The 25,159-nt window shown below is 40.5% G+C and overlaps 1 protein-coding gene across 1 annotated transcript in view; it reads left to right on the top strand.

The window, feature by feature from the left end:
- The window catches only part of OCA2 (oculocutaneous albinism II), a 198,692-nt gene that overhangs the window by 23,490 nt on the left and 150,043 nt on the right, over positions 1-25,159 (top strand). Inside the window, exon 2 of the mRNA XM_014960217.1 lies at positions 6,021-6,310. Within this exon, the coding sequence (XP_014815703.1) occupies positions 6,042-6,310 (269 nt within the window). The 5' untranslated portion in view covers positions 6,021-6,041. The remainder of the gene's footprint in view (positions 1-6,020; positions 6,311-25,159) is intronic.

The raw sequence follows: 25,159 nt of genomic DNA, 5'->3' as shown, positions 1-25,159 counted from the left end.
CTCTGTGAGCAGTCGGGGAGACAAGCAGCCCAGGCACTAAGGAAGTCAAGGTCTTGTGTGCGCACCAGGGGCTGCTGCCTTAACGCAGCTGTAAGGTCTGAGAAGCTGGGTCTCAGCAGCAAGATCTGGGCAACATGGTCCAAGCAGTGGGGTTCAAGTAGCAAGGTGTCAGAGCTCTTGCTGAGCTGCGAAATCCTGGAAGTATTCAAGGCCAGGTTGGATGGGGCTTTGAGTAACCAGGTCTAGTCCCTGTGCATGGCAGGGCGTTGGAACTATATGATCTTTAAGGTCCCTTCCAACCTAAACCATTCTATGATTCTATGACCTTAAGTCAGGGATAGCTGTGGTCCAGCACGGACTGCCTTCTGGCTGCAAGAAGCCACCAAAGGGGCAGCAGAGACTGTCTTGCCCTCAGGTTTAGGGGTTTCTGCTAAATTCCTTCAAGGTGCTGTGGCTCTCTTTCCTCACTTTCCCTTCCTCACTTTCTTAGAGACAAGTATCCAGCCCAGATTAACAATAGAAAACCCAAGGCTATAGCAAACACCTCCATGCTGCTTCAACTCCAGCAGATCTGGCCATGTAGTACATGGATTAGGAACGCATGTTGCTCTCTGGCAGTGTTCTTCCCCTTCTTGACTAAGGAAATGCAACAACTTGCTGGTAGCTGGGAGGTTCTGCCAGTTAATAATTTGGTATTTTAAACACTTTACAACCTGACGAGAGAGAATATGATGTATCTGGACTTTAATGGTTTGTTGTGTCTGGGAGCTACCACCTGGTAATAGCTCTCATGGGTACAATTTGAAGCAATTTCTTCTTGGGCAGGCCAAAGGACACAAAGGTTCTTATAGCCCATCACCCTGCTTCCACCTGCCAAATTGCCCTCCCTGCAGCCCTGGGCCAAGAATTGTGGGGAACATAAGTAAGAAGTCTTACTCATCTTAGACAGGAACCTCAGGCAGTCTTATTTGTATGCTTGGTGCATAATGATGACGTTTTATCCACATCTTTCCTCTTGCCACTGATGGGCAGCAAGAAAAGACAACCCCAAAACCATGGAAGAATTGGTAGTGACAATCTACTGTGGCCTGCCCTGTGGCTCCACTCTGCACAGCATGCTCTGTTGTCTTCCCACTCAGTCATGCAAGGGAGGGCTTCTCTGGACACCATTATTCTGTGCAACCCCTAACACTGCCCTGTGGGATAATGGGGATCCTATATGTAGGGTAGGCAAGGTTTTTGTGGAAAACAGGTGCACCAGAACATACTGTGAAATCCTGTGTGTCAAAGTGATTTGTTACATCCTATATGCCCAATCCAGTCTTACTTCCTTCCTATGGCTAGAAACACTTTCTATTTATAAGAGAAAACACACCAGTTAAGAAATACCGAGAATTCTTGCTTGCACATCACAGCATTAGACACTGCAGTACCCTTCCTTCACTCAAATAAATATAAATAAGTGTGTTTTGGTAGTGGTAGTGTGAGAGAGTGTGTGTGTGTGTGTGTGGTGTCTTGTTTTCAGATTGCAGCTCTAAGGATAGGTTTTCAGCTGAGTTTTCATCTACCAGTCCTGGGAGTGGTTCTTCACTGTCCCCAGGGTGGCAGGGTTGGGGATATGTGTGGCAACGGCCACGCAAGGACAAGCCTATGATGGGAGGATTTCCGAGATGTTGTGCTGAAGCCCTGCTCTGTTTCTCTGGGGCCACAGGCTAAGAATAACAACTCTTCTCCCTGCTGCTGAGACCATTTTAAGGTGTCTTTGCCACAGGAGGCCAGTACAACATCACCAGTCTGACTTGTAAGCAAGATGTCAGTAGATGCATGTCTGGTGGGAGATGGGTATATAGAAAGGTGCCTGTGTGGCAGGTCTGCTTTGGTGTACGCTGTCAGTGTGAGGCGGCAGGAGGTTCCTTGCAGCACCTCGTACCCATGGCCCCTGCCATGCTCCTGGCACAGGGGGACACCGAGAGAGGAGACAGGGCAGGAGACAAGTTTGTTTAGTCTCAGAGGCTGTAGAGAGCCTTCCCAGAGAGGTGAGATATGGCTTGAAATTTGCTTGGGAGAGAGGCTCTCTGGCAGATGCCAGCTCTGGGGGCTGAGGGTGAGTGTTGCTTCAAGAGCCATGTTCTCCTTCCCCTGGGTAAGGCAGGCATGTGGGCGCACTCTGCTCAGCAGCACCCTACCCTCCCTCTTCAGATATAGATAGTTATTTTTTAGCATTTGTTTTTTCTGCCTGATAATGGGAGGGTGTCTTAGCGCAGAGGTATTTTTTTTTCCCAATCTAGGTGGAAGAAAGGCTTTGATGAATACTAACATGTGCAAGACAGGAAACATGCTATTTCTGGGCATTACCTGGAACAGATGTGGTATTTTGTAGCCTCATCTCCCCTAAGATTAAATTCTGCTTCATTTTTGATTGCAAAAATGCTGTGCTGTGCTTGTTGATACTCAGGAAAATAATGTTTTAGATGATGATGTATTACCAGCTACATCACTTGCCACCAGCTTTTTGTTCTACAACCAAAAAGCAGGCTACACAAAGACTCGTAAATAAAATAATGTACCTTATTAGCACCTGAAAAGTTGAAGAAAAAAAGAATTAGTACTTTAAAAGTGCATATTCAGCTTCCTGGACCGGGATGAAAGGGATAACAAGCATGGCTTAAATACTGTATTAGTCCTTTTATAATCAAACTCCAGAAGGGTGATTGCTAGATCAATTTCTAGCTGTGGCTAAAAAAACCTTGCTGGTGCATGGCTCCAGAGAGATGAACCCAAAATGAACTTTCTTTGGCTAAAATGTCTCCTCACCTTCACATAATAACATCTCACCTATGTCTCATTGCTGATGGATGTATTGCAAGTTAAGAAAAAGGAAGAAGAAATAAAAGTGAATAAAAGTTCTGTAACTACAGAGAAATGTGACCATTTGAGAATTTCTTGAATGGTAAATGCACCGATGTCTTAGAAGCTTAGATACCATGGTGACAGTTGCCTTAGCAATGTTTTAGCTACGTAGGTAATCACAATCAGACCTGTCTCTTGTGGCAAAATGATGCTGTATTATATTATTTTTTTCCAGGCCTTTTGTGAACGTGCAATAATGTGGTTTATGGTTTTGTATCTAGGCATCAGATTTTTTCTCAAGCTTCTTGTCCTTGGCATTCCTTTATTTTTTCACTGATGTTAATTTTGAAAATATGTGTTTTTCATGCTAAGGCTATGTACATATGAAAGCCTAATTAATTTAGTTCTTACTCACCTCAAGATAAAAAGATCACACTTTTGGGGTGAGACAGGATCAATTTTAGAGGGTGTGTTCACATTTTTGTTATCTTAAAAACTAGTACAGCCTGAGTTGCTGTAGGTTTACTGCTCATGTTTCCACAGCCTGACATAATTTAAAAATCTGTGTATTTTCACAGCAGGCACTCAGACAAACCAAATGTTATGAAAAAATGGAATAAGTGGGCAGATATCTCAATTATGATTTACAGAGTGTCTTAGTAAAACCAGTATATAAACACATAAAATGAGACTGAAGACAAGAGCAATTATCTTTCCCATTTGGAGTTGAAAGTATTTGCATTTCAAAGTTATTTATTTGGAAGGACGGCAGTTTGAGATCCTAGAACAGGCAAAACTGGCTGGTTGGTAGGGCAAAGGGCTACCAGAGGCGACAAGAAGTTGTTGGGGGACAGTGGTGGCCCCCGCATGGTGTGCATTTGCCCTCCCGACACCTCCAGCCTCAGATCCCATGGCACAAGTGGCAAGCCTGGCTTTCCAGGAATTTCAGTCATAATTTTGTTTTTGATCACCAAAATTCAACGCTTTCCAGGCTATGGAGAAGCCCTGGACCAACTCAGTAAGAGTGTGCTTGGTATTACATCAGCCAAGTTTGTGCTTCGTACAGTGGTTGACAATGGGGTTTGTCCCTTTAGGGAAATATCTGGGGGAGAGGTATTATCCACTGAAAATTGAAGTATCTTCAGTGTTTCTTGATGTATGCCAGCTGTGTTCAAAAATGGGAGCTCTGTGAAGTCAATAACTGCCACTTTCTTTCTTTCGGTATTGCACCGCACTCTCCCTACCTTCCTTTTCTTTTTAATCCCTTTCAAGAAAACCAAGACAGTACAAATAAGCAAAGGTTTATTTATGATGATGTTTTCCAGGCTGCTAATCATAGACCCATAAAGCAGCTCAGGTTAGAAGGGACCTTGAAAGACCACCTGGTCCAACCTTTCTTGGGAAAGGGAGCCTAGATGAGATTATGTATCACACTGTTCAGTCACATCTTGAAAACATCCAGTCACAGGGACTCTTCCACCTTCCTGAGGAGGTTGTTCCAGTAAATGATTGTTCTTATTGTAAAAAATTATTACTTATTTCAAGGTGAAACCTCTCCCGGTGCAACTTGTACCTGTTGACCCTTGTCTTCTCCATGTGGAGGTTCCTTGTGAAGAGAAAGCTTCCGTCCTCTTTGTAGGCTCCCTTTAAATACTGGGATGCTGTGAGGAGGTCGTCATTGAATCTTCTCCATGGAGAAAAGACCTAACTCCTTCAATCTTTCCTTACAGGGCAGTTTCTCCAGCCCTTTGATGATCTTCATGGCTCTCCTTCGGACTTCCCCTTGTCTGCTTCTTTTTTGAATTGTGGGGACTGGGACCAGACACAGTACTCCAGCTACTATGTAATGATGGGAAGAAACAATTTAATCCATCTACTTGTAAGGACAGGTGAAGAAGATTAGGGTATGAGAACTAAGGCCATTAGGAATAGAAACAAAAATGCAGGACTGGAGAAGGAAATGCCACCAGAGGAAATTCTGATTCAGATTGCTTGGAGCCAAGATCTGCACTTGTGGTGACATATATTCAGTCTTTTCTTTCAGGACCCTCCATTCCCTTCTAGCCTGCAAGGTCATGAGAGCTCAAAGCTGCACAAAATCATCATTAGCTTTTTTTTTCTATTTCTGTTTCTAGTGATTTCTCCTGCTGGGATGGAAGCAGAGCCTGTTCTCTATTACAGTGCTATTTTTGCCCCACAGCCCTGCAGGTCTACCTGCGTGTCCTGTGCTAAGATCTCCGCAGGGAGGAGCAGGTATGTGCTCCGACAAGGCCGCTCTCCCCCACTACAGGCATGTTGGAGGCTGACAGGCCTGCTTCCCGAGCTCTTGCTGTCCTCCGCGGTGGCTTTGGCAATTTACACTGAAATATTCCCATGATTAGACTCCACAGCGTGTGTTTAAGACAGTCTGATCTTTAACTCAGTCTTCATGTCTGATTTGTTCACTTTGTGGGATTCTGAAGTGTTTTTATAACTTTTCATGCTGAACTTTAATGATGAGAGCATAAAAGCTTTTTGACTGTTATGCAGTAACTTTTATTATAATCACCATTAATAATCATATAATAGAACCTAATTTTCATCAAGGTTTGATTCGCATTTCATAAATGCTGCTGGCAACTGTCTTCATAAAGCTTGAGTGCGTGCTTTGCTTAACCAGGGACCATCAGCTGTGGGAGAGCTTCAGGGCAACAGAATCTTTCTGAGGAAGCCCACAGGCTGGGAGGAGAGTGGTGGCTTTGATGGAGCTGCTGCCACCACAGCTGCTGGAGAAAAGCCATGTCATGGTGTTGAACACAGTGCCGTTATAAGTTGTGAAGATGCTCTGCACCAGTGGCTCTTGTGCCTCCGATGCAGAGATGACTTTGGCTTATTCTGTGGGATAGGCCAGTGCAAGTTTCTGGGAAATTCATGGCAGAAAATCACGGTAGAGTTAGAAAAAGTAGAAGAGCCATCTCTTTATGTATTCCAATGGTTTTTATAATGGCTAATTTTGAGTTTGCAGGGAGGTTTAAAACACTGGAATTATTCCTAGTGGAAATAAGCCAACAAGAGAAATATCCGAAGGTGCACAAAAAATCTCCTGCTTGGCATTTTTAACACACTTGTACTGAAGTAAACATTGAGTCAATTCAATTTAGTCCTAATATATTTGTTTTCACTTTCTTTAGGAGAACACCCCCCAGGGACAGATGTACTTGGATAACAGAGATGACGGTACAATTTCTAGACAGCAAGAGATGGAGCTGGATCAAACATCTTTACATCAAACTGGTTTATCTGCGAAGGTGGCGGCCAAACCAGCGACCAGAAGTTGCAATGAGTTGCGGCTATTAAAAGAGTATCATGGCATGGTAGCGAGTCTTGGAGAGCCACAGAGCCCCTGTGAAAAACCGACAATAGGGGAGGATGGCTGCGTTGCTCTGGGGAAGGATTTCACTTCTGTCCCCATGCAGGGAAGGTAAAGAATGGGATTAAAAAGATTATTTTTTCTCCTAATCCAAATCCAGAGAAGATACGTATGTTCATTAAGTGAATATTGTTTCTCCCACGTAGAGACCAGGAAGCTTAATGGGACATCAGAGCAGTCTCAATTGCCATGGGAAGTTGTGGATCACCAGATTTCTGAACTAATCTCAGCTTTAATAGCAGCCATGGGCCAATTTTGCTGTGTTTTCAAGATCAGACACATGGCTTTTCTTCCCTAGTTGGTATCACCAAGAGTCATAAAACACACAGAGATAAAGCAGTTTTCATGTTCCACCCCTTACATCTGTCAGAAAAATGCATCGTAAGGCCGTAAACTGAATCATTACAGCTAAGACTGGCAACACTAAAATGGCATTAATAATGCAACCATGACAGCTGACACTTCACATTATCAAGTGTACAAGGAGTCTGTGCTCCTTGTGTATCCCCTCCTGCACCAGGAGAGGTGCAAGTTTGGAAGCAGGGGTGCTAGTCTTCCTGTTGCCAGCCTTTCCTTTCCTTACATCAGCAATTCTGTTTGTAAGTGTTTAGAAATATTTTATAGACACCAAAATATTGCAGGTGGCTTTAAAAATATTTCTTGTTCACAGATTCACATTCCTAGACCCCTTTGATATCAGGGTGGAACAGGCTTCGCATCAGTAACAACCACAGCGTGTGGAAGGCAGCCAGGGTGGACTGTCAAACTTTTTTGGGCAGTTTCACGAATTTGTAGGGGTGACTGGACAGAGCCTAAAGCAAGAGCAATGCTGTACCTAATCTGAGCTCCTGCAGAGTAGAGGCCTTGAAATGCTGCCTGTGAAAGCCTGTATCGAGTAAGGTGGCTTACACTGCAGTGGTGAAGTAGAGTGCCAGCACAATTTCTGGAACCTGATGCTGAAGACTCTTGTTGCACTGCTACAAATCAGGAAAAACATGGGATATTCCAGAGCAGTTTAATCGTGGAATGGTCTAGGTTGGGAGGGACCTTTAAAATCATTGAGTCCAACCATTAACCTAACACTGCCAAGATGACCACTAAACCATGTCCCTCAACACCACATCTACCCATCTTTTAAATACCTCCAGGGATGGTGATTCAACATTTAAATGATTCAATAGTGATTAAATGTTTAAATCAGATTATATTTTAAAATTAATTAAAATTAAATAAACACAAAAAATACTTAATTGCTTAATTAAAGTGGATTAGAAGCGTAATGCAGATCAGAATCTTGGGTAAGTCTTACCTGTAGTCAGTCAGATTTTTCATCCAAAGAACAGAATTTCCTTTTTACTTGTCTCCCTCCTTCCTCTTCTTGTAGTTGTCCATGGCTGTTTGGGTAGGGTAAGAGGTGCAGTCATGGGGGCTCCCCACAGTTCGAGGCATGCTGGTCACATCTCTGAATTGCTGGGCAGGACTGAGTCTTTCCTGTGCCCCTGCATCTCATTTAGAAGGAAATCTGTTTATACTGGGAGCAAAGGAAGGCTGGGGCGTTTTGGTAAGTTCCCTATCTGGGCAAGAGGGACTCAGTCTATCTGGACCAGCTTTGCTGCACCTCTTACTTACCTACAGTGTAAGTGTGTCCTACAAGTCTACAGCAAATCTAATCAAGGTTTTATGTGCGTCTGCAAGTATTTCCATCAGAGTGAGTACTGGAAATGATTCTAGCTGTGCTTTCCAAATATGAAAAAAATAATGAAATTGACAGCTTGACCACCAAAGCAATATAAATCCTTTAGAAATTATTTTTGGAGTATTTGAGGATATGTTGTGTTGACTAAGGGTTTTACCGACAGAATCAAATCTTGTAAGAGTTCTTCAGTTCAGCATGTGGTGGGGGTGAGTTACTGTCATCTTGCTTTGAAAGAACAGGGTAAGTACAACGCATACCTGAGGATGAGAGGCAGGTTGGGGAAGGGAAAGACTGAGTGCATCTGGAAGTGAGGTTTTTCTTTTGTGAATACACATATATGTTTTGCTACAGGTGTGTTTATCAGTGCTATTTGCTATACTGTTAACAAACCTGGTACAGGAAGAAAAGCCATGATTGTGTTCTTACGGACCAGCTCTCACCTATCTTCCTGCTGTTTTCCAATGGGTAATAGGGATTTGTGTACCAGTGATGCGCAGTTTACTGTGAACCTATGAAACACAGTTTGGAAATTATGGTCACAGGTGCCAGAGATGAAAAATACTAAACCATGGGTGAGTCCACCTTCCTGCAGGTGCAGGCAGTAGCTCTTGGTAGCTTTTGATAACATCATTTTCCTCTTGAAAAAAATGTAGTCGCTGTGAGTGATATAGGAATAGATGTACAATTAAAGAGCCATACCCATGCTCCCTTACAGACAAATGTATATCTAATCTTCTATAGTAATATATTAGGGCTTAGGAAAGTATCTCTTGAAATTTCTCCTTGTTGATCTTTACCTCTCTTGCTCCTCCAGTATTGATTTTTTTCTTGTGGAGATGAATCTTCTCTGGCTCTTCTTAGCATGTATTTTAGCCAATGTACATTAGGTGCAGTTAAAATACTGCTGTGATCTGTGTGACCCCTCTAGTATGAGTAATTACCCTTAAATTATTGGGACTACTCAACAGAATACAGATAAAAACATGGATAAACCTTTGCAGACATGAGCTGTTTCATTAGTTTCATTAGAATGAGAATGAACTTTTAATGTAAATTGTTCTTTTCCTTGCAAAGAAAACTACTAATGATTAAAAAAAGAGGAGACCAAATCTCTTTTTTTCTCATAAAGAGGTTCACTAAATTGGCATGTCTATATGGTTTGTTTTAATGCACCTACTTAACTTAAATTGCTGAATTATCTTTCAGGGATAAGATTCCCAGCTTCTCTAAATTGTTCAAATATACGCTGAGACAAGACTTTCCAAAGAATCTATTTAACAGAACAGGGAATTTATCTCGGTCTCTAAAATTGCCTTTAAGAAAATGTTCCTGAGTTAACTGGGGCCATTCCCCAGGGAGACAGATGTCAACCCTATTCTGGACTGAACATTTCCTTTTGACTGCAGTGCAATCCTGCAGGTGTGTTGTGGTTGGTGTGCCTGTTGTCTTGGTCTGCCTGCCTGTCTAGGTGCCTTTTCATTTACCTCAGGTATTGAAGAACAATACCTTCTGACTCCAACTTCTACTGCATTGCCCAAGCTCCTTGGGCTTTGCATGAGAAAGTCTGGACCCTCCATAGTGGTGACTCCAGTGATTTTGTCTTTCTGGAGCACCCTTCCCCCTGAAATAAGCCTGCTAGCCTTCTCATGAGCAAGATACTTCCTTCAGTCCTGCTCACTGAGGGAAATGAAGGTGTGTGTCTCTGAAGTGACCTACGAATGAGCTCCAGGGCATTCAGTGGGAATGCACCTGGCCTCAGTGTCCTTTTACACTGAACTAAATTATGCAGTGTAGTTTGGTCTATTGGAAATACAGGTTTTAAACTAATGCAAAATGACAGTGAAGTCTGAATTTTGATTTTGCATTTGTCTCATTCTCCTCAGCCTTTGGATTGACCAGGCTCTTTTTCATTACTTACATGAAAGTGGGTTTTGCAGTTGACAGACATTGGCCCAAGCCACCTTCCTGAGCCCCTTACCTTGCAGGAAGATTTCAGGCTGCTCTGTGGCTGCATGAGCAACGCTCCTCAGATCAACCCTGATGTGTCCAAAAGCACAGGCTGCTTCCTTCCATCATGTCTCTGTAAGTACAGGATGTGGCCACAATAAAGCCCCTCGGTTGCCTTGGCCTCATCAGCATCAGTGCTACTTCCATGGGAAAAGCCTAATGGCATAGCTTTATATCAACCAAATCTGAAATCCTCCTTTGTGATCCACAGGAATGGGATGAAGTCAGTTGTTTTCGGTTTAGGAGTTAGTGAGCCTCAAAGGCCATCTATAGAAATGAGATGAATAGTTATTCTTAATCCCATGTAACCAGGTTACTTTGTGATACTATTCAAAACTATGCTACTGAAAAAAGAAGAGCATTCATTGGAATATAAAAGTGGTGGAAGGTTGTGCAAGAGAGAGGTAATAGAGTAACTTCACCCTGTGGCATTCATTTGACATTGCCCTTTTGGTCCCTTTCTTTCTTTGGTGTACCTCCTTTAGGTTGTCAGATAATAACATTATCTTAGGGAAAAAAAAAAAAAAAGATTGGCGGTTGTGCACTCATTATGTTGTGAAATTTTCATGCAAAATTAGTCTGTGAAAGGAATGTGATGAAACCAAGCCTTAGTGTTACTCCACTGTTATGTTTGGATGAATTTGGCCCTGGAATTTGCTGGTTATTTAATATGATAGTCTTTTGAAGTTTTTTTTTTTTCTTTAATCTTTGTGCCTCATTAAGAAGATTATTCTCTTGGATAACAAAAAATAATCTCTTTTTTGAATCTGCTTGAATTTGTGTTTCAGCAGGCAAAACTATTTCTCTCAGCAATTCTCCTCTCTCTCAGTTACGCTTATGTAATGCTCACTTATGTAAGAAAAAGTAAAATCAATCAACCAAATCCAACTCTTCCTTTGCCCAGGATAAGTAGGGACTTGCAGTGGGAAGGTTAGTGAGTTAAAAATGTCTATTGAATTCTTGGTTTACAGCAATACAACAGAAAGATTGCAGTTGTGTTTCCTGTTAGCTGGAAAAGGTGGGAGAGAGTAAGTTGTTGTAGAGTGAAAAGTCAATATGAGCATGAATTTATGTCTTTAGCAGTGAAGGATTATAAATCTCAGTTTTGATTTTTAATTATGTTGATTTATTGCTATTTTTAAAGGACATTTATGAGACTTAGAATTAGATGTCAAGAAGACATGGTTACTGTCTAAATAAGTAAAATTTATGTGACAATTTAAAAGCTTCTTAAGACCGGGTAAAATGAGTGAGGGAAAAAAAACTTGAAAATGTTCAAAACACATTTTTTTGCGTGTCCTAAGATTCATTTTGATCTTTGGCTATTAGAATAAAATGGGATCATCTTCTGTTCAACAGTCAAACAGGGAAAGTGTTCATTTTCACATCATAATTGCATGTTTGTGTAGGAACCACTCTGATTTTTCATGTCAATCACACAGACATTAGAGAAAAGTCCAGAACAGATAGATGACTTCACAGAAAACTGCCACATTCATCATTCCTGTGTGGCTTCTGGTGATCTTACTTGTTGCCTGATGGGTGACACTCCTAACTCTCTTTCCATTTCTTATCTGTAGTGAGTGTTTCTGAGTTTTAAAGTCATGACTTTAGTAATTGATTTAATTTGGTTCACTTGGTTTTGAATATACTTTCTCAAGCATTTGTTGCTAACATGGAGGCAAGTGGCCACAACAGAACTTATCATTGAGTAAACTGTGTAGGGGCATGGGACCACCGAGACTCTCTTAGCTCAGATTACAGCTCCCTGCTGTTGCCCCTACTACATCACAAAATCCTGTTCAAAACCTAAAAAACTCAAAAGAAGCAATAAGCAGCTCTACGAAACCTTTAGCTTGAATAGTAGGAAGTATAACAGAAAGACAACATTACGCACAACAGGCAAATAAATAAGTTATGGATAAGTTCGGCTGCCCCCTCCTAACTTGCTGTTTGCCATTTCCTGGAAAAAAGCTTCTTGGAGTGGTACTGGAAAGAAGACAGAAATGTGGTCATATGGCATAACTTATGGAGAGTGTTTGGCTTCATTTGAGAAAAAGGTGTGTGTTCAGCAAAAGACTGATTTTAAGTTATTTTGCTGTTAATGAAACATACAGACGCAGACCTCACTCATAATAAATTTCCCTGTGTTCAGAATTATTTATTTTCTCTGTTGCTATGAGAAATGATTCATTATCCTGGTCCTTATTTCTTATAATTATTCACAATATCTCAGATTGGTCATGTACTACAATTTCTGTTCTGTCATCAACAGACTAACACCATTGCACTCCCATGTCGCCACTCAAATGCATTTTGATTCTGACAGGACATTGCGGTAAACAAAAACCCCACACTATTAATTTTTGTTTCTAAGTGCTCTGTTGAAAAAATTAGGGGGTACTAATTAGCTGTTTCACACTTTTCTCACCGTAAGGCTAAAAACTGAACTCAGCACTCAGTGATAAATTTGCAGTGTACCAACCTCCAAAGATCAAATGGTTCAATTGAGTCCCTGTGACATCGCACTCAACTGTTGAATTTTGCAAGCAGCTGCTCTCTTCCTAATGGTTAATAATATGGTTATGTGGGGTTCATCTTCATTAGACCAATTGTGGAAAGAAGCCAGTAACATACAAGCTTCAATCCTCTTTGGAGTTGGACAGCTGTTTCCTCATGTAAACCTCTATTTAAGTGGAGGAAGGCTTTTAATGTCAGTAATGATTTTTTTTTTACACTATAAGGTTGAAGGGTTAATCCAACCAGACATCCAGACTTTGAAAAGAAATGTGTCGCGCAGAGACAGTCACAGTTGAGTGGGAGGGCATGCATGGGGCTTAAATAGCTGATGTGCGTGAGGAGTAGCTATCAATGTAAGATGAAGTAAATAGCTCAGTTGCTCCGTATCCCTCAATGAAGCTTTTTCTTTGAAAAGCTGTTCCATGTGCTTCATTCCTGGCTGATGTGCCTATGTGTGGGTGGCAGCTCTGACATACTAAACAATTTGTGGGAATTGGAACTTTGCACTAGCAGGTGGTCAATGGGTACTAGTTCATAAGATTTCAGTTCTGTCCCCAATTTTCTGCCGTGTAGGTGTGCAAAATATTTTTGTGGGGAAGAACAATTGAGTCTTTGCTGACAGTGACTCAGGGGAAAAAAAACCAAAACATTGGAAATCTTACATGTATCACAGCATCGTCAGGACATGAAAATAGGCAGCCACTGCTGTTGCCAGCAAATCATCTGCAAAACTTTTCCATGGGCCCAGGCCCTGCAGTTGACAGACTGAGCAAGACAAAACCTGGAAATGCAGCTGAAAATAGTTGAGAAAGGGCATCGTGGATTGGAAGCTGATGTTTGATGATAAGTTTGACTATTTTGCTTTAAGGCTTGGCCTTCCATGAGCCTGAGGTGGGGTAGGAGCCTGTGAATTTAGCAGAGCACAGGAGGAAAAAAAGGAGAGCGTCCAGGACAAGGGCAGTTTGGTTTCACAGTCCAATAAAAAAAGAAGTAATGCTGGTGTGGCTCTTTAATTAACCCTTTTTAATTACTTCACATGAGATTTAGGAGGTGGATGTACAATTTCCACCCTGGTCTGAGCGATACAAAACACACACCTCCTAGCTCTTGAGTAAGTGTATGTGCCACGAGGCTCCAAGGTACTCTTACTTTTGGTTTTGCTCTTCAATTTATCCTTTTCTCTCTCTTTAAATAATGAAACATCCATTGAAAGATCAACTGCAACTCAAGTATTTTGTTTTCTAAGTAAATTTTCTGATAATAAGTACTGTTTAGTTTATCTCCTCCTCTTCTTTCTTCTTCCAGTGACTATAATTTTGTTGAAAATATAAGGGCTAGAAGGAGGAGGAGAGGAAGAGTTTGCAGGCTACTGTCTTTCCTAGTAGCCAGGGTATTCAGATGAGAGCTTGGGTAGCTTAGTTCATACTGAGTATTTGCCCCAAAATAAGCCTTAGCCTATTCCCAGGCAACTGGAAAGCTGCTGCTGAGCCTGGAGGGGGTGGAGAGGACTTCGAGACACTGGTGGAAGGAGAAGTGTCTGGAAGGAGAGATATCGATAAAAGGCAGCGACAGTAGGAATAGTGAGAAGGATGTGTGGAAACCCTTCCATTTGGCTACAGAGGGACACTGGTTGAAGTCGAAATACAGAGCAAGACCAGGGTGTAGTGAGCTATGGAGTGAATTAGATAAAAGCAAGTTAATGCTGTGGTTGTAAGCTAGACTCTGATGTGGTCAGTCCTCAGTTCAGATGAAAAAAATCCTAGTTCCACTCCAAGCTGCAGTTAACACAAGAGTACGGATCTGTCAGTCCCAAGCCTTGAAGCGAGCCAGCCAAGTTAATGGTATTCTTCACTTACACTGGTCGCCTTGCACTTGTGAGTAATTACAGCTTGATCTTTCAAACAAAAATAAGACATGCTAACAAGATAAAAAATTGTAAGGCCATAATCCCTTAAAAAATTCAAACAATCCCACCCTGTAAGGGGTACGGAAAGAAACCCTTCCTCCTCCCCTCCTTTTTTTTTTTTTCCCCATAGCTTACTGTTAGGAGTAGATGTTTTAGAACATAGTTCTTCTTGGTGATAGAGATGTGCTTCAGTCTGCCCAACACTTTAAATTCCTCTTCCATTAGAATTAATTAACATCAGAGTGGTTTGTCCTCTTGTGTTAGAAGCACTGGAAATCATTCCTCGGCCACAGAAAAATTTTCCAGGATAGTGGCGGTCATACATTTAAGAACTGAAATTCATGTTAAATTGAATGTAGTTGATGGAAAAATAGATTAATGCAGATGGAAGAAATTAGCCAGTGAATTAAAAAAAAATAGGGTCATGGTCTGCAGTCTGGCAAATCATATGGCTTTTTTAAAAACCTGCTATCCATAAGGAGCTCAAGCGATTTACTCTCTGAAAGACCGCACAAGCTGATAAATGAGTCACCCAAATGCTTACAGACAGTGACCAAGCAAGCAATTCTCTGCTTGATAGGCACTAATGGGACTGCAGGAGCAACCTGTAATAATTGTGCTAATGGACCAGCAGAAGTCAGAGACCACACAGAGCTCTGTCCGCAGCAGGTCAGAGCTAAAGTCAAGGACAGCACAGTGAGCTGGAGCCAGGTCTGTCAGAACTGAGTAGGTTCAGAATTAATGCACTTGGGCTTGGGTTGGTTTTGTTTGTTGTTGTTGTTGTTTTTTTTTTAAATCTGTACACATTTTTATATGATATCTTTTGGGCAGGGTGAGATAGAAAACAGATTGGCAGTTACAGCAACTCACAGGTTTCCGAAATGCAGCAGGATACCCACTCAGTACTATCTAGCATCATTCACAAGCAGCTCTGAGAGGCTGAAGGTTTTGCTCACACTTTCTGAAGTACTCCCTTTTCCACGCTAGTTGGCAAGGACAGTAAACACAGTCCATCTGCCATTCACTCCCTGCTATCATTGAGCAGAGTTTTTGTAAGAACTCCCTTGCCTGAAGCGAAGTTCTGGCAATGATGGAGCATGAAAGCCTTTCTCTCAGGCACTTGCTGTTTGAGGAGGAAACACTATGCTATTGGTGAATTTATTGTAAGAAGTCTAGTCCTGGGTTAATACAATACTTCCTCGAACAGGGTAAGTATTTCACAGTGACTTCTCTACCCACTTCTGTGAACTTACGTAATTTTTTTGCTCTGGTGTTTAGAAAATACAAAAGTTAAAGCAGCTTCAAATATTCCTTTGTCTGTAATCTTTCTAGGAGTGATAGGAGCAACTCTACCTCTTCAGCCACGTCAATGTGGTGAGCTGCAATCCTCTTTAGAAGTCTGTTGACAGCTGGTTCATCATGTAAACCTCTTAGAGTGAAAAGCATGAACCTGAATTTAGGGAATCTGTCTGATAAAAGGAATAATAAGCCCAGAATGGAGGGTAACAAGCAACGCACTTCTGCTTTGTCTGATATCTCTTTAATTGTGTAAGCTAAACCAGCCGGGCTATGTCGTAATGTATAAATACACAGTTTTGTTGCATCCATTGGCAGCACGTGCCTTCTTTGCCAAGACACACTGTGTACTGTATGTTGTGCCTCCCAGTGCTTTCCAGTGCGGATTAACAAGAGCAAATGCTCTGCATGGGTGTAACACAATGGAATTTGTGCATTCTAGACAACGTTTTTGGCTCACATCTACTTGGCGTATTGTAGTCTGTGCCCAAAAATAAGCTAAGCCAGCACTGCAAGGAGTCTTTTAGAGTAAAAATTTTGAACATCGGCACGTGGAAAACTATTTTTGTTTAGCCACAAATAAAATGGCAACATGCAGATTTACAAACCTGTTAATAGTTGTATAACAGTATTGAAGAGGATTAGAGGGCCAGAATTATTCCAGCTAGCCTATTTTGACAGAAGACAGACTACCCTTGACAGAAAAGAATGGTAGCTTGTCATAAGGATTTGTACATATGGGTATTGTGCTAATCACAGTTTTGGACCTATAGGTCTGTCAACAAAAGTTGAAAGAGCTCCATTGGTGTCATTAGACCTGTCATGCTTTTCTTCAGCTGGAAATCTGATATTTGTGAGGCAGAATACACAAGAGCTCCACATCAAACGCAGAAAACAAATGTACCAATTTATTTACCGTTTAGAGTAGTACTGATAATTTAATTTTCTTGATGTGTCAATCCAACAAATGTTTTAGGCCCAAGAAGAGAATTCTGACTCTTCCTACTTGTTAAAAACTGTATGAATCTGGGGAGATTTAGGTCATACATATAATGCTTTGAGATCATAAAACTTAAATATTGACACCAGCTTCCTTATATGTAATGGAATTTATTTACCTGTATGCAGAATTAGTCACCAGGATCCTACCTATGTTGCATATGTGTCTCTTCAGGGATGAAGTCTTCATGGTACTATGGTCTACATCGCATTTAGTTTTCATTAACAAGAAAGTTGCAAGTAGGAACGTACCTTGTCCTGTTGAGGTTACAGTCTTTCACTAGTGACCTAAATAAATTAATATATAAATTGGAATAATACAGGAGAACTGAGACTCTAACCATACCTTTTGCAATGAAGAAAAAATGTTGACCCCTCCTTCCTTTCTAAATCAATGGCCTGTTTTAAATTCAATATGTCTATATGCTGTTGTCTTAAGTTAAAATCTGTTCTTTTAGCTCTGCCATGTGTCATGATATTTTTTCTCTCCAGCCCACGCTTTTTCCTAATGCTTCTGAAGGAGATAATTCCTGTAGCTTTAGTTCTTTCTGATTAACTTTCACATTGCATAACCTAAAACAGGGCAAAATGATTTTTTTTCTCTGTGACAACGTGCTATGGACTTCTACCCATAGACATTTTGTTTGTTTGCTTGTTTGTTTTTTTTTTATTTAAAAAAAACAAACCATTAATTTACAATTGTAACCTACTTTTAAGTGCCACGACTCAATGTGATCCCTTTTTTTTTTTATTTAAAGATGTTGTTTTTGTGTAGGGAAACAACCATTGTTCTGTTGATTCTTGTGGTGGAGAAGAGCTACCTATATATTAACTTTTAAGAATGATGCCTGGTTATGGTGATTTCAGTGTGTGTGTCTGTTGTCTTTCTGGAGTTGTTTTATTCAAAAGATACACATGAGAAGCTGTATTTTGTTAGTACTGTACTTTAGCCAACATTCAGGCATCTGATGTGTGTTTCAGGCTTCTCTTATTTGGAGGTGCTGTTGGTTCAAGAGCACTAAACCTTTTTGATCCATTTGGGTTTATAACGAAATAGCTGTGCAACTGACTGGTCAAACACATAGCAAAGGAAAAGCTTTGCTTCTTTTTTGATGAAAAGCATGTTTTTTCATGCTTTTTGAAATGTTTACAACTGTTTCTAATTGCAAATTAATAGATTATTCAGGCACTGTATCTACCTGAAGAAACAAAATGCTTTTAAACTTTCTTTTGTCTTTAATTTTCTAAATTAGCTGTACTCCACAGCATCTCTGCCAGGGTAGGGCCAGTAACAGATATCCTTTGTCTCATTCCTTCTGCTTTTGGAGACAGTAATATCTGTCTTGCTTTTTTAATGGGGTTCATTTGAAAGGACCTGCTGTATTTTTTCATCTGTCTCTTTTGTATAGCAACTTAGAGCCTTCTGCCTTAAGGAGGGGAAGAAGACAGAAAGAAGATGATGACAACAGGCAGCTATGTCAGCATGGGGTTTCCCCTTTTCTGCAGACAATCTTTTGCTGAAGAATTACTATTTTTTTTTTTAAGTCAGCAGGCCTGACACTTCTCCTTTTCTCTCTTCCTTTGGGAACACAGAATGAGGTTTCACTTAGAATCATAGAATCATAGAATCGTCTAGGTTGGAAGAGACCCTTGGGATCATCGAGTCCAACCATCTACCCTACTCCACAAAGTCCTCCCCTACACCATGTCCCTTAGCACTGCATCTAAACGGCCCTTAAACACATCCAGGGATGGTGACTCAACCACCTCCCTGGGCAGCCTGTTCCAATGCCCTATCACTCTTTTGGTGAAAAATTCTTTCCTAATGTTCAATCTAAACCTACCCTGTTGGAGCTTGAAGCCATTCCCTCTCGTTCTGTCACTAATTACCTGCGAGAAGAGACCAGCACAAACCTCTCTACAGTGTCCTTTCACTTATGTAACCTCATGTCTAGATGGCCAGAAATTTTCATAGGTATGCAAAGATTTACTATCATATGGCTGCTGAGCAGAATCCTACCTTTTTTTCAGGTGATTGATGTCCAGAATTTATTTGGCTTTGGGACGGTACTGATTTTTAGAACATGCATAGCAAGTTTTATGGTATTTCTCGTCAAGTATATGTTATGTCAGAAGCAAAATGGAAGGAAATCGCCTCTGTGAGACTATGGAGTAGCCAAGGTGTCACTCTACGTAGAGCCAAAGAGAATGCAGTGTCTGAGAGAAGAGAGCCTGGCATCTGTGTGACTAGGAGGGAAGATGTGCATCATTGCTATCAAGAAATATGATCCATTGTTAAACTGTGTTGCTGGAACAAAGCCATGTAGGAAAAGGAATTTCCATCTGAGTGCTGAGAGGCATAATTTTGTTTTGTTGACTTTTCAGTGCACAGGAGTATGTTCTTACCTGGTGAAGGATTAGAGCTTAAATCAGGAGGAAGGGAAACTGTAAAGGCATCATTATTCTTTGTTTTTGTCACCAGTTTCCCCACTTGGGGGGAGACTTGCCAAATATCTGCATGCTACTCTACATGAGACAAGGAAATTCTCAGAGTTTCTTTGGAATGTATTATCTATAATCCTTGGGGGTTTTTTTGTCTGCTTTTTTTTGTTTTGTTTGTTTGTTTTTTTGTTTGTTTTTTTTCTTTATTTTTCTTTGAGTATCTCAGTTGAATATGTTTATGGACTCAGATCTTGTGTTTCAAATTCATCTCTCATGGGCACTGTCAAAAATCTTTGTTTTAAAGCTGCTTGTTAACATAAATTAGATAGCTCCTTCTCTGACGTTGTAGCCTTGAGGTACCTGTAGATATTTGAGGCCTTTTGAGGCAGAAAAAGATGTCTGGTAGCAAAATGGAATCCAACACTGTGGAATGAGTTTCCTGAGGCTTGTAAACTGCATATGTTAACATGTTACAGTGATCTTAGCAAACAGCTATTGCAGAGAAGAACACCGTCTTAGTGAGACAAAACGACATTTACTCTTGAATTGTTTTATTGAATATTCTCCAAATGTAAGAGTAAATATTGTATTATTATGACGTACCTTTTTATTTTGTTTGGTTTCTTTAATTTGGTCATCTGGGATTTTCAGTGCTTTAAAAATTTTTGTCTCTGATATAACTCGGGTGGAGTGCAATGACCAGTGACGTGGGTTTACTCTCTGCTGGAAGTTACTTTTTAGGAATTATGAGGAAATCATCATAGTTCTTTGTATTCCTAATGAACACTGAATAACTTTTTGGGTAAAAGAATCTTCTTTACCAAGAAGAGATTTTATATAAAAGCAAATAAAAAGTACATGAAAAAGTACCTTTTGGTACACTGTAATATAGACATTGTTTGTGTGAGGTTTATACATTATTTAGTGAAGAAATCTTTCTATTTACTCAAAGTTAGTTCTCCAGGTTTCTTGTATAGTCAATGTGGGAGGATGAAAATAATTTGAGGAGGCATCTCCCCTACCAGTGACTGTAGCTATCATTTTAGATGGCAGAAGTTATGAGAATAACCTCAGGGTCTTATGCTCAGCCAGAAGCTGAAAAGGGAATGTTAATATCTCCATCATAATTACAATAATGAAAAAATTAAATATAGTGGAAGAACTTCCATTATAGTGAAAAAATACCCAATATTTTATCAACTTAATAGTGTTATTTCAATATATGACAGCTATATCTCCCCCTGCAAATTAATTTTAATCTTAAAATTTTACTGCTGTTTATTCTCTGGCTACGCTGAGTACTGTGTCTCATGACCTACCTTTGGAGCAAATTTTAACATTTTTGATGGGTCCAGTCCATGAGACCAGGGGCTACATAAAAGTCATATAACTTGTCCTAGTTATATTGTAATATCTTTTGAGACCCTGATATGAAAGCTCTTGAACTTGCCTTGTTTTATTTTATTGTGATCAAAGGACAAAATAGAAGTCTCAGCAAGCTTACAATAGTTGGAATTCATCATGTGCTTTTTAAAAACAAAGCTTAATTTGATGACAACTTGAATATTTTAAGCTGTGTGGTGGCCTGCTGCTTGTCTTCCCCTTCTCTCTCTAACACCTCTCCAGTAACAGAGGTCAGTCACATTTTTTCATGCTGTTAATGAATTTTTTGTACATCTGTCTGGATTTTTGTTTTCATTCTAAGCAATGGAGACACTTTGCTTTTAGAGACAAAGTTACTTTTTTTTTCTCTGAAAGTTGCAGGTATGAACAATGTTATCTACAAATTCTTGGAATGAAACGTGGAACTACAATTTCTAAAGAAATGTTTAAAAAAAGAAGAAAAATAGCTTCTTCATGATTTCATCTTTAAGTATAGCTCACTAATTACTCTTTTCAATCTCCAAAACTGGGGTGAGTGGCAAAAAAGTATATTATAAGACTATCAAAGACCAGAAGCATAATTATATGGGACAGCTTGTCAGTAAATCGTTTCAATTAAGGAAAACTGTATCAAAATAATCCCATCTCATCATTGTGTAGGAAAGTGTTCTCTCATCTGGGAAGGGGTCAACGGTCTTCTTTTAGTTGTGCCTGCTTTTCTTGTATCATCCTTAAATTCAGCTAGTCTGAAAGTGAATCTTCATACTTCAACGTACATTCCCCCAAACCTTTGAGACTCCAACACCGTATCGCTGCCATGCTTAAAGAATAACCTTCTTTAGAGATGGTCACATCATCCAGTTGTTTTTCAGACCTATCTTTCTGTTCATGTTCCCATCATCCCAGTGCCCCCTATTGTGTCTTTAGGAGATCCTGGTCAGATATAAAGTTAAAACTTAAATTTATCACCAGTTCTTTAACTTTTGAGATTGCTGGAATTGCCTCACAGACTACAAAAAAAAGTGTGAAGCCCTCTTTATTTGTCATACATTCAGTTAGCATTGGAGTTGGTTAAGCTAAAAGCTCGTCGTGAATGCCAAAAAGAAACACTGGCATTTAAAATCCAGGCTTGCAGAATATGCTAAATTATAACAAGTGCAGCCATGCTTAAAATGTTGCTGATAAATTGCCTCCCTATAGCAGGTTCATTTTTCAGTATGCCCTGCAGCATTTAAGAGTAATACCTCTTAACAGGTTATCTATGTAATCCATGGAGAAACTGGGGTTTTGGAGTTTGGACCACTACCAATACTGGCTACTGCTGCCTATTTCAAATTTGCAGCTTGCTGGCACTTGCCAACAGCTAAGCTGTTTTGGCAGCACCTGCTCCTGAAATGTATTTTCTCCTTCAGACAGTCTGCAGTTTTTGCATGCTCTCTCCTGTAGTTTTCCAATTTTCTTTGCTGAAGCAGAAAATAGAGAGGAGGAATGAGCAGCTACGCTTTCTTAGTCCAAATTCTCAGTCCTTCAAAGAGTAGGCTTTTTGGACCTGCCCCATCACTGCGGTCCTCCTGAGTAGTCATGAAGCTTTGGGCTGCCTGGGTACCCATCCCTATTCCATCCCTGCTTCTTTGCTGGGTGTTGTGGGATGGGTCCTGGTTGGGAAGGGCACAGCCCTTGCAGACCCACAGCCACCCACTGCTCCAGGATTGCTCCCACAGGGCAAGTGGCCCTTGAGGTGCCCTGACACGGGAGCAGAAAATGCGTGAACATCAGGGCAGCTTAAGGATTAAATATTTTCTTTTAGCTTTACCCACTGCAGTGGAGTCCTGGTGTGTCTAAGCTATTAACCGTGTCCCAATGGAGGCTTCCCCTGACAGAGGCAGGGAAAAAGGAGCTACTAAGTCCTGGAGGTAGCTGAAAATTTCATTTTTCAGGGAGGTACAATAACCCTACAAAGCCTGATTTGATTTTAAAAAAGGAAATACAGAAAGCACTCTAATTTACAATCTATTTCTGGACTTAAAATTGCCCTACTTCTTAAAATAGCAGAATATTGCACAAATGAAGGAGGACAGACCATTACCACAGGCTCTTGCAGGACACGTTCACTCTCCAAATCCAGCAGAAATGAATGAAACAAGCACATGGTGTATGTTCTTCTAAAGAACCATTTCCATCTTAGAAAATCTCAGCACATGTTTCACTGCCTCTTTCTTAAGCATGTTCTTTAGTTGCTTGGGGTCTTGGCATAGTAGACACTTCTGAATGAGACCTGCCAGTTGGCTGTGCTTCTTGCAGTGCCTTGCTGTCAGGTATTGCCAGTGTTGCAGTCCTCTGGGGAATCCTGTACAATCCTGTCTAATAGGAAATTAGGAAAGTCAAAAAGAAAATGAGTTTATATTAAGTAATGCTTTCATTCCTAAATTTTTCTGACATCTTAATGGTGCATGCTTTTAAAGGGTCTAGAGGTTATTTGCTGATTTAGTTGAAGCTACATAAAGCAGTCATCAGAAAATGTCTGGAGCCTGTTTAGAGATGTGAGTTCTGGAGTCTTTGATCCTTCCATGACTCTTAGTGTATCAGTTGGCCATACCTCATTTGTGATGGGCAGTCATAACAGTTCCCCCATGACGTGCTACCACTGAGGAGAAAACATGATGGCAGGTTGTGTCTCTGTCTGGAGACATATATATCATGATGTTGACAGATGTATGTATACAGCTGCTTAGCACACAGTAAATGTTTAAAAGCTGAATACTATGGTGTTGGTCAGCATAATTTGTACCATGAAACGTTGTCCAAAAGTGGACTTTATCAGAAACTGAAAAATATCAAATCTGGTGTAAGAATGTGTTTCAAGTGTGGTCAAAAACTGGTGTGGGTTTTTCTGTTTTGGTTTTTTGTTTTGGGGTTGGTTTTTGTTTGTTTTTTGGTAAAACCCTCTCTGCTTTTAATTTTGTTTCTGTATTGTGTTTGTTTACAGTTATGATAAGAGTAATTAGCTCAGTACATATGATTTGTATAAATGTTCTCTATTCAGGGAAGATGGTGTTTCTGAAATTAGACTGTAGCCTATAAGAATATAGAAATGATAAATTAAAGTCTTACAGTTGTTATTAGTCTCCTGCATGATTATCTCTCATGTTCTTACTCAAGCTTTCTTCTCCACTAGCAAAATTTGCTTAATTTTTTATTGTATTATAATCTCTTGGCTTGGTAGTATTCCTGGACTTTTGTTTGAGAGTCAGCCTCACGCTTATAATGGTCCCTTTTAGCCACTACTAATTCAGGGAAGCATGTTAACTTTTCTTTTCTTTGAAGAGATTCTGTTGTTAATGTTTTATGTAGTGAAATTTCCAATAAGTCATGTTCAAAACTGTTGATGTTCTTGCACAATATATATGCTTCCTTATTCACCTCTTCTTCATTTCTGACCAAATCCTTTCTGTAGAATGAGAATTATTGCTTTCTGTTGTCATAGAAATTGATCTTTTACTGATAGTTACGTGCACGATTTAGCATATGGCAGATGAAACATTATATTGGCTGATGTTTAAAATGTATGATTTTTATTATAGGAAGTGAAAACTGAATGCATTGTGTGGCATGATTAATCTTTTCAATATAAGGCTAAATAATAGGTTCCTGCCAAACTTGGTGATTATTTTAAGTGTTTTCAAGCTAACTGGAATGAGTATGGTCGTTTTCTTCCCCAGGCTCCTGTGGGATGCTTGCTTCTTTTGGTGTCCTCTGCTGTAGTGTATATGGGATTGAAAGGTTGCTTATTGCTGAACAGCAGCTCTTACCATAAAATCTTCCTTTTCCTTTTGTTTAAGGTGGCATGTGTAAACGTGTGAGGAAATGGCTGAAAACGTGGTCAGGGGGCAGGTCTGGTTCTCAGTGGCAGGAACTGAATTCTCTTTGGAGTTCAGAAAATGTCATCTGAAGAATTTGTAAGTTATCACTTGCAGGTAATAGAAGATAGCGGTGTATTGTAGATGGAACCTGCAGCAGTCTTCAGCCACTGGCTCTGAATAATGCCTGAGGAGTCATCAGCCCATCAGTGGGAGCAACTGGAGTCTCCCAAATCTCTTCCTTTTCTCTCCTGCTCTCCCCATACCTCTCCACGTGGCCAGAAGGGCAGGATAAGCCTGCTTCTCCTCAATCTGCCCAAATGAGTGTAGTCGATTGAAGGTCGTATCTCTTCTGTACAGCTGCAGAGAAGTACCAATTGCCACCAAAAGAATGACAACCTTGCTCATGCATGGGAGCAGTGGCACAGCCACAGATTGGAGGGGTTTCTGCAATAGACGACCAGGGTGTGCATTTGGACCCTTGTATTTTTTAATGTGGTGGGTGAGATCCTTCTCCAGCTGCCTTGCAGCAGCTGGAGCTTCATCTGTGGACACCCCCATGATTTGGCAGAACCTGCTGTATCATCTGGGGTGTGGACAGCCCTCGTACAATGCTGATTTCTCTTCTGGGTTACTATGGAGACAGCGGAAATGGTAATTGCTTGAAAGATTAGTGGTGGGAAAGTATAACTTTGACTGCAAGTAACCAGCTCAGAAAACACAAGCTTCCTCAGAACAAACCTATACTCCTACAGAGATAGCCAAGATCTGTATCTACGACTGTCACAGCAGTA

The sequence above is a fragment of the Calidris pugnax genome, unplaced genomic scaffold (assembly GCF_001431845.1).
Source record: "Calidris pugnax isolate Ruff unplaced genomic scaffold, ASM143184v1 scaffold188, whole genome shotgun sequence".
NCBI classification, from domain to species: domain Eukaryota; kingdom Metazoa; phylum Chordata; class Aves; order Charadriiformes; family Scolopacidae; genus Calidris; species Calidris pugnax.
This window is presented reverse-complemented; position numbering and strand designations above follow the sequence as displayed.